Below are 10,354 nucleotides of genomic sequence, written 5' to 3' on the forward strand. Positions count from 1 at the left end.
AGAAGATTAATATGTAACATGAATTTTTATTAATACAATTATATTCGCTACAAACTCAAGAAGAAACTAAATACTAACAACTCTTAATATAAGCCGTTTTGTTAGATTACAACTACGACCTCTATTTAATAAACATTTGGGTACTCATGATTTTGATCTAATATCCTAAAATTACGCTCATGTAAATTCTATACCTAATCCTTCGTATGTATATTTTAGTTAATTGTAATGGATAACATTTTTAGTTTAGGATTAATAATTAAGTGTATATATGAAATAATATTTTAAAAAGTTACAAATATAGCAAAATGTATTTAATATTGTGAATTTTGTTAAACTTGTCATTATACCAAAATCTTACCATTTTGAAGAAGGCAAATATGAAATAGGGTTAGGGCACGTGAAAGCATGTGAGAAAGTTAAAAGGCGAACATTTGGTACAAAAATACATTCAAACTAAAAAGCTTCAATATATAACAACCAAACTCTACCAATTGGGGTATTAAATAATAATAGTCACAATCTAATTTGTTATTTAAAAGTACAATCACTTTCCAAGTACTTTTATTTGATTAGTATGGTACATATCCCTTATACTTAATCAGAAATGTGACAATTTCAAGTAATAATAATATCTCAAGTAATAACCCACAATTAATTTTACTCTCTTTTTATAACAATGTGGGCCCCTTTTGGAGAGGATATTTTATGAGGTCATATCTAATTATATACGTACATATATATATATATATATAATTCATTTACTTAAAAGAAATGAATTTGTAGAAAATATATAACTTATTTATTATTTATTTGTTTTAAATTTGTTGTTATTTATTAAAGAAGAAAGACAATAGTGATGGTATGTCCTACGCATTTATTATTAAGAAGAGCAATGTCTGGTGATAAAATGAAGTGTATCAGAAATTCTTTTTTATTTTATTCTAATTAATTTACGTATTTATTAATTTGTTGTTTTATTTTTTATTTTATTTTTATTTTTTTGGAGTGGTCCTTATAACATCACAGCCACTAAGTCAGAAGTGCCTACAATACAATAAGACATATATCCCCGCTTTCTATATTACCAAAAACTTCGATTTCTCCGTAGACTGTGCATCTATCCCTCTTTTTTTTCTCTCTCCATATAAATATGTACCTGTATGTATATGTGTATATTTGTATGTGTATATATGTATATTTGTATGTGTATGTATGTGTATATATGTATATATGTATGTGTATATAGGACATTTCTTCATATTTATTAAACATTTATGTATAATGGACAGTGTAGTTTCATTTTTATTGATTATTTATGCTAAAGGACTATGATTATGTTTGATTGGAAGCAATCAAAATCATAGCAAAAGAGAAAAAAAAAGGGTAGCCCTCATAAAAAGGCACAACTCTTCAAAATTAGGGTCCTTAAAAGCAACTTTAGAAGCTTTTTTCAAACATCTTATCGACAGTTGATTGCGTGAATAACGGCCATAGTTCCATAGGTAGAAAAGGGAATCTTTTGTACTTTTTAGGACAATCAGTTGGTAAAATAACCTAAACAAAAAATAAAAGAAATGGTTTGTTTTTCAAGAGGGGCAAAAAAATAATAATAAAATAAAGAAAAGAAAGAAAGAAAACTAATATTAGATCCAAAAATTTAAAGCTCTATAAACATGGTGGCTCGAATATTGATTCGAGTGCACGGTATCCAATGTATGAACTAGTATAATCAGTAGAAAAAGAAACCAAGTTTTGATAAACTTGATAAACCTCCTACTCTATTTTGTTATGATACCATGTTAAACTACAGAAATAATGAAAGGGTAAGATAGATAGGACGAAAAGAGAAATCGAGTCACTGTCCTAAAAGGGACTCCTTCATGTTGCAAGAAAAAGAAAATTGAATGGTGGAAAAAACAGAAGAAAAATCAGAGGCAGAGAGAGAGTGAAAAGCAAAGGGTCCATGGTTCACATCCAAATGCGGTGACCCGGTGAACCAATGGGGTAAAAGGGATATTCTTTTGAGAGTTTGATAGAGACTATTCCTTGTGTTTGGCACATGGAAGGCCATGTTACTCTTGTCCCCAAGTCTTCTTATGAAGAAGACAACATAGTAAAGCAGATCAACCTCAACTACTTCAAAACTGCCACTTTTTACTTTTTACCACAACTACAACCACATTCCCCTCTCACTGCCTTCCTCATTGCCTTGCTACTTCTAATCTAACTTTTAAACCTTACTTACAATATTGCATTGTAAGCTGTCGTATGAAATGTCCAAACCCCAAAACAAACATTTCGACTATAGCAATCTGGCTAGAAAAGGTTAACCCCATGTGGGATGTTGTCGTAAGGATGATCGGTTTCGTGGGTGTGTTGAAAATGTAGACAGCAGTAGGTGTCGCCAAGTGCCTGAGACGACGCGGAGCGACCGACGTCCTCAAAAGAGCTAGTTTTAAAATAAAATACGAGTCGTCACCAATCTTTTTTACGATGTGATTGGACACCGAAATAAAATAAACAATTTTTAAAAAAAATAATCTGCGAAAAATAGAATTGAGTTCGGAAGTCATTTGTGTGTGGGGAAGGTATTAGCACCCCACAACACCCATTTAGAAAAACGGTGGCCAAATTTTAAATCTTGAATTGAAAATATTTTTAAATTTATTTTAAAACTAATGTTTTATTTCATCCATCATTACTCCAATATTTGAAGTAATGATCTCATAGAATAAGTGGAATTATATTCCATTAATTAGACTATATATTGAAGGAAAGTTTCTCACCTTAAGAAAATGAGAAATTATAACAATTTCTCAAAATCTATCATAGGCTAGTCTTTGAATAAAGTTTTTTTAAAAAAAAACATTGATTAAATTCATTTTTTCTTGGGATCAAATCTCAGACTTCCAAAGATGTGATCCCTTACCTTAAGAATTCTAGAAAATCGGACTCCCAAATTTCCTAGATTCCATCATAGGAATATTTTTAGCGAAATAGAAGTGAGTTATTAAAAAGTTGATTAAGGAAAACATATGAAATATAGATTTATATTTTAAACATTTTTTAAAAAAAATTAAAAGGAATAGTTGTAAAGTAAAAATTTCTAAATAGTTAAAAAAAGAAATTTGAGAAAGATCTTTAAAATTAAGTCAATAGAAAATAAATATAATATACCCTAAATTAAGCAAGTAACATAAGATTTTATTTTTTTAAAAAAAATATTGGGAATCGAATCTTGGTCGATTATATTTTGTTACATTTATTTTTACATTTTAATCAATATCTCATTTAGTTTCATTTTTAATAACAAAATTTTCATTTTCCTAAAATAAATTAAATGAGATATTTTGAGATTTTGTGAAAAATAAATTAATACATCAAATGAATATTAAAATACTTTTATTTAAAATTGATTTTCTTTTTTCTTAAAATGATTTAGTAAGTCAAAATTGATATTAGAAGACTTTATTTAAAACAAATTCATTTCTTTTTTTTCCTAAAACAGAACGAATATGATATTAAAAGATTTTTAAAAAATAAGTTGGATTTATTTTTGTTTTCTAAAATGATAAAAATGAAATATTGAAAAATATTATATTATTATTAATTTTTTTACCTTTTTAAGAAAAATAAATAAATAATTTAGCAATTATTACTAATATTAATATTTTAAAAAATATATATGTGTAGGATAAAAGTGTGGTTACAGCAGGCCGTCACCTTAGTTTTCTGGTTGGAAGTTTAGTTGTGATACGTAGGAATTCAACATTCAAACCACATTATGTATACAGTTGAGATAGTTGAAAAATTAACCAAGGAAAATATGACTAATGAGGGTCTAGAGTATAAGAAACCTGGATTAGAAAGATATACATAATGAAAGAACGATTGATTGGGATGGGAATTGAACAATTGGACCCATTTAGACACTGATGGAGCAAAAATAAAATTTGAGGATAGGATTGCGCTGTACCTCGTAAGCAAATGTGCGAAACAAGGGCGAGATTGATACAAAATCATGTCACAATGAACATGACTGCACATGCAGGTCCAAACCAAAAGCAGGGCCGTAGGGTCCCATCCCCATTAAATGTCATGTACTAGAGAAAGGTTTGTGAATGATCTGATCATGGGTATTCTGCGACATCCTAAGAACTTTGCTCTGAAAAAAAAATTAATATGCAATCTCCCTTTGCTTCAGAAAGAAGAATGCATAGCAATGACTGTGAAAACAGAGTAAAATTGAAGATAATATCACTTCACTGAAGCAGGGTTAAGACACTGCTCTATTATAACATTCAAATGTTACTTTTAGATCTGGCCGACGAAAAGCCACCTTAGTTGTTAGGCCTTCGAACAAGAAAACAAAAGGTACCCTATTAAAGTTTCTATTTGCAAGTTAAATGTATTGAACATTGCTTACATTTCATGTCTGCTTGATCAATTGATAAGTTTCATAATACTGTTAAGACTTAGAATGATGGAATGAATGATACAACCTTCCATAATTTTCCCTTGAAAATTATGTAAGTTCCCTTTAGAACACTACTAGTCCAGGCTTGAGTTGTCTAAGTCTTTGATAATAATATTTTACAACTCACAATGAACTTATGAAACAGCAACATGAGAGTTTTATTCAAAATAACATTCCATTGGAAACCTAAAGCACTTCTTTCTGATGAACATAAAAAGTCGCTAAATTTAGGAATGGAAAAGATTCTAAATTTGTTCAAACCAAACAAGAAAGATCAAAATCCAATTTATCCTTTAAAAAAGAACCCCAATTTTTGACACAATCCTTTAATCTTGCCTGATTAAGGAATAGAAAAAGAACAAAATCGTATACATATTTAAAGGGACCTCTAAAGAGTATAATTTCATATGACAAAACCAAATGTCAAAATCTTAAAAGAAAACGCAATAGAGAATCTTCAACTACAAAAGTACACAATATAGCCAAAAGGCTAAAAGAAACTTGGAGAAGCCAAAAAGTCAAAGACATCTAAGCTAGCTATGTAAGCTCCAAATTTAATGGTAAATGAGTAAACTGGAGAAATCAAAATTCTTTAGAAAGGATCTAATTATTGCAGCACCAGCTCTATGTAATGGAAGGACAATAATGTATTTTAACACGAAAGACATCCTAGTGCTACATTATCTACCTATTTTCAGATAGCACTTTAAGAGCATATAGAACCCACAAAGAAGCCTAGAGTTCCTTGTCCAACAGATCAAAACAAATCGAACCCATGAAAGCAACAGAGAAATAATAACAGAGTGGTCCTTGCCTTTACAATGGAAGGTAGAGAGTTAAGATCAAGTAATGCCCATCACAAAGGTCCTAGTGCAAACAACACTTTCACCAACAAGTAATTCCATTCAACAGTAGTTAAACTAACGGAAAAGTAGGTGGAATTCATTCTCAACTTAGTTTAGAAAAACAACTCAATGGTCATGCGAAGATACACAGCATTTACAAAGCTTGGCAGCTCATCGGGAAGTACGGCAAGATTTCAAACCATAGATAAATAAATGATGAAAACATAGTGGTTAATGTTGCTCCTAGACGCCTAGTTTGTAGGGAATAATCTCAATGAAGCTCTAAAAAAATGGGCACTTGAAGTACCACCAATTGAAGGTCACATTCTCTCGTGGTTTCTTAATTAATTTCACATGATATCCCAAGAAATTTAACTGAAACATTAAGAAGGAATCACTTGGCAGGAGTGAGACCTAAAATGCGCAATCTTATCCAATTCTGGTGGCAAATGGAAATCTAGTTCTAGCAATCTCGATTGCAGTAATTCTTTACTACATTGACGCTATTATATTGTTGAGTGAGTTCTTATTCCTTAATAATGCACAACTAGGGTCTTGTATACTGCAACACGTTGAGCATTTTGGTTCAACTTTCCACTAAATGGGGTTGGATGGCTTCTCACGTGGTTTCTCCATGAGATCCACGCGGATATTCATGTTATTTGAATATAGAGCCAAGTAGCCACTGGCTTTTATTAAATAATATTATTTTTTAAAGAAGGGGTAACCACTGGCTTGTCAACTCATACATACATCCTACCAAAACAAGTTGAAAACTGTCACCAATGACATTGTATTTCATATATTCATTTCTTAAAATTGTTGCCAATATGTGTCTATGTGCATGGCTATCATCCTCTGGATTCAGAGTGCCGAGTGTCTCAGGAGAAAGATGGGCAAGGCAGGAAGTTAACAGCACTATACGATGCCTGGACATATATATGTCTCTCTCCTATGGCTTTCTAATCTATAGAAACCAAAAACCTATCAAGTCCCACATAATATCTCAGCACTTGATTTCTTCAACCTTAAAATTACATATGAATGGTTAACAGGCTCATCAAACTGCCACGGAAAATGAATAGGCCAATACTTTCTTTAATCTGTGAAGTGAAACTTGTGGATGTTGGAAGGGAAGACCTCTGTTAAGGCTGAGAATGCACGAAGCAACTTGAATCTATAAAGTATAGCTTTGACGAGGAGACCATCTTAGAAATAGGGTTTTAGAACGTTAGAAGCATCAAGTATCACATCATCTTAAGAATATCCTAGCCGATAAGATTTATTCAGCCATTTGGTAAACTAGTGAGATAGAGAACTTAAAATGAAAAATAAATTCAATGACAAGTTCTAACGTTTTATCCTCTGTCAACAGAAGAAACTGAGACAAATTGAGTCTGATCAATGACGCAAAAAATCTAAATAAGTAAATGAATGAATACAATTCCTGAAGAGCATCAGGTGAAACTAAAAATATATGGATTATTCAAATGTTTGTTCAAAGGAAAACGTCAACAAAGATGTGAAGCTCTTTCAAGCAGACATCATCTTGATGAGGAAAGGTTTTGGCAGTGATATCAATGGATGAGAACTGAGAAGGGGATTAGACTGAAGGAACCAGCCATTTGCTCAGCCGAAATGAATCCGTACAAACATTTGTTAGGAGTGCATGTCATTAGGATCTCAAAGTGGAAAAATACAACTGCTATTAATGAAAGGGAAAAATTCAACCTGTCCTATTGTCAATGCTGCAAGCTGTATGAATTATCTAAAAAGAAATTCACGAGTACCTGTACCTCGCCTGGGATATAATCTTTGTTGGCAATGATCTTTTGTTGTTTTCACATCATCTTCTAACCGAGCCAAAATTGTTATAACAGTCTCATTATTTGCCTTGTTGCCTGGTAAAAGTTAAAACGCAAAACTACAGATAGCAAGATGTGCAAGGATGGGGAAGAGGAAAGCGATGGAAGCAGGTAACTTGATGCTCGAATTGGCTAACCACCCACAAAAATACGTACTTTAGGAGGAAAAAAGGAGGGAATGTGTTTGACTAGTCAGTTAAAATAACTGAGAAAAGGCACCTTTGTGCATAAAAAAAGTAGGACTCATCGATTAAGGTAGTTACAAAAAAGTATAAAGTAGATGATGTAAGCGGTGGGAAGAGCTATACAAGTACTGAACTAAGTAGAGGAAGATCCCTAGACCTCACGGATAATCTGAGGACTTGTACTTTCACCTTCTTATTTTGTTCATTGATGTTTAGAACTGCCTTTATGTGATTTACATAAAACTGAGTAGTAATACTGGATATAACTATGATACAAACTACGCTCTTATGATCAATGAAACCATTTCATCATAGCACCTCAAAATAAACAATTTCCTCGTAAATGTCAACTTGAGCCGTTTAACTTTTACACAAGGTTATTTGAGTAGTGCTCAACTTGTGATCTCTATCCAGCTACATGCAACATCTTTATACAGCCCTTCCTTTCTCACAGATTCCCTCAAATGCTCTATCTCGTTCCACAAGCCAAAACCAGCATATAGATTCGATAGCATAACTAATATCCCAGTATTCTGAGGATCCAATTCAAGTGCCCTACGAGCTGCCAAATTGCCCAACTTAATATTTCCCTGTTCCAAGCAAGCACGGAGTAAAGCTCCCCACAGGGAAACATTGTAATCCCGACTTTTGATATCATTTACGAGCTTCCATGCCTTTTCCAATTCCCCAGCTCTACAGAGCAAGTCAGCCAAACAACTGTAGTGCTCTTGACCAGGTTCCAACCCAAAATCACTCTGCATGGAGTCAAAATACTGGACTCCAAGATTCACCTCGCCAGTATGACCACAAGCTGATATGACTGTCACAAAAGCCACCCTATCTGGTTTGATCCCTTCCATCAACATCTGGTTGTACAGTTCAATTACTCTTTTGTAACACCCATTTCTACCATATACACTAAGCATAGAAGTCCACATTATAATATCCCTTTTCCCATCTTCTTGGCGTCCAAGTCCTGCAAACTTGAATACATTCCATGCTTTTTCCACCATCCCATTCTTCCCATACATTTCAACTAATGTGCTTTGCAAATGAACATCACTTGTAATATCATAAACCGTTCGCAGTATATAAGCATGCACTTGCTTACCTAGTGCAATTGCAGATAAACCAGTGCATGCTCGTAAAGAAGCAGACAGAGTGAACTGGTCATACTTCAAATCCAGACCCTGCATCTTCCGTAGCAATTCAAGTCCTTCAACCCACATCCTAGCCTCGCCATACCCAGCCAGCAATGCATTTGCGCACACAGTATTCTTCATGGGCATTTCATCAAACACTTCAACGGCATCATAAATCAAAGAATTTTTTGCATACATATCAACAATCGCACTCCCAACAAAAACACTACACAACCAACCTGATTTCCCCACGAATGCGTGAATTTGTTTTCCATACACCACATTCTGAACAAAAGAACAACCATTCAAAGAGCTGCAAAGGGCATACGTGTCAATAGGAACCCCATTAGAATGCATGAAAGAGAACCCCATTAACGCAAAATCTTGAAACCCATGTCGAGAAAAGTCAGAAATCATTACATTAAAGGTTAAAGAAGTTCTGGGGATGATGCATTGGAAGATGCCGTTTAAGCTTTTCGCATCAAAATTGGGGATGATTTGGGAGTAGGATAGTATAAGCTTAGAGTGAAGATTCGGGGAGAAAAATTGGAAGTGGGTTCTAAGCAAATGAGCGTGAATCTTCTTAATGGTTTTGAGATTTTTGAATTGAGAAGAATGGTGGAAGAAACTGGCGAAGGAATCAAGACTTCGTATAGACATCAAACAAAAGAATGGATGAAGCAACAGAAGGAAAGAGCATTTGGAAGTCTTTTTTACTTTCATATTTCAGGGGTACTTTCGTCATTTGGTCGATATCGTTGTGACAGTTGAGAAGCCACAGTTAAAGAAATAACGACAAATTCAGGTTTCAAAGTACTTAAGTTTATTGATTTTCTTTTGCCCCTAAATTTAGTGGAAATAATTTTTTTGGAATAAGCATCAATTTTTAATATTTGAAAAACATCAAATTACAAAAAAAATAATGAATCTATTAATTAATTTAAAAGAATTATATATAATTAGATATTTACTATTTTTTTTCATTATTATTAAAATTAACTTTATAATTTTACTTTATAATTAATTTTAGTTAAGGAACGAAGAAAAATGAGTATTTGGTCAGAGATTGAAGAACCTCAAGATCAAATAGAGACAAAATTTATATCTCAAACTTTAAATTCTAAGAACTTTGTTGAGAACAAACTTAAAACTTAAAGCTAAAATATAATGTTTCGAAATATATACATTATAATAGAAACTGGAGACAAAATTTAAGAAGTAATTGGTTTTTCCTAAAGAAAAAGATGGTATAAGCTTGAGAGTATTAATTAGATCTCCAAATCCAAATGGAATCCTGTTATTCATATTATTATTTGAACTATTGAGAATGGTTTTGAAAATTTTAAAATCCTTGTGGCAGATGACGACATTATTTTGAAATATATTAAAATACTATGATTTTTTAACAATTAAATTGCACTTAACAAAACCAAATATAGTTGGCTTAAATTTAAGGTCTATAGCCTACAATGAATTTCTCGATCTCAAATTATACTTGTGATTTTAAAAAGTAGATAAGATTCGTGTTATTATGTCAAATGGTTTGGTTTTTCATCATTTTAATTGTTTGACTAAAGAAACAAATAGGGTAAGACTCGTGCAGTTTCAAAAAAAAAAAAATCACTATATAATTATTTAAAACTAAAGCAAGTGTTAGTATTTAGTAAAAAAAACTAGGTTAAAAAAATAAACATCGAAACGTAGAGGCCGACTTGAAACAAAACTAAGTATAAATAACAAAATTATAACATTTTAAAACTCATGGACTAAATTGAAGCCAAATTTAACCTAATGACCAAGAGTGTAACATTTTAAAACTTAAATATCAAATAAAAAC

General features: G+C 32.2%; 1 protein-coding gene across 1 annotated transcript; it reads right to left on the bottom strand.

The window, feature by feature from the left end:
* Window positions 1–6,423: 6,423 nt before the first annotated feature.
* LOC101223207 (pentatricopeptide repeat-containing protein At5g04780, mitochondrial) lies at window positions 6,424–8,889 on the bottom strand. The gene is made up of 3 exons (XM_031880858.1): window positions 7,794–8,889; window positions 7,116–7,226; window positions 6,424–6,533 (listed from the first exon to the last, which is right to left on the bottom strand). Exons 1-3 carry the CDS (start codon window positions 8,887–8,889, stop codon window positions 6,424–6,426), a joined length of 1,317 nt encoding a protein of 438 aa, XP_031736718.1.
* Between the last annotated feature and the right edge of the window lie 1,465 nt (window positions 8,890–10,354).

This window comes from Cucumis sativus, chromosome 2, assembly GCF_000004075.3.
Source record: "Cucumis sativus cultivar 9930 chromosome 2, Cucumber_9930_V3, whole genome shotgun sequence".
In the NCBI taxonomy this organism is placed as follows: Eukaryota; Viridiplantae; Streptophyta; class Magnoliopsida; order Cucurbitales; family Cucurbitaceae; genus Cucumis; species Cucumis sativus.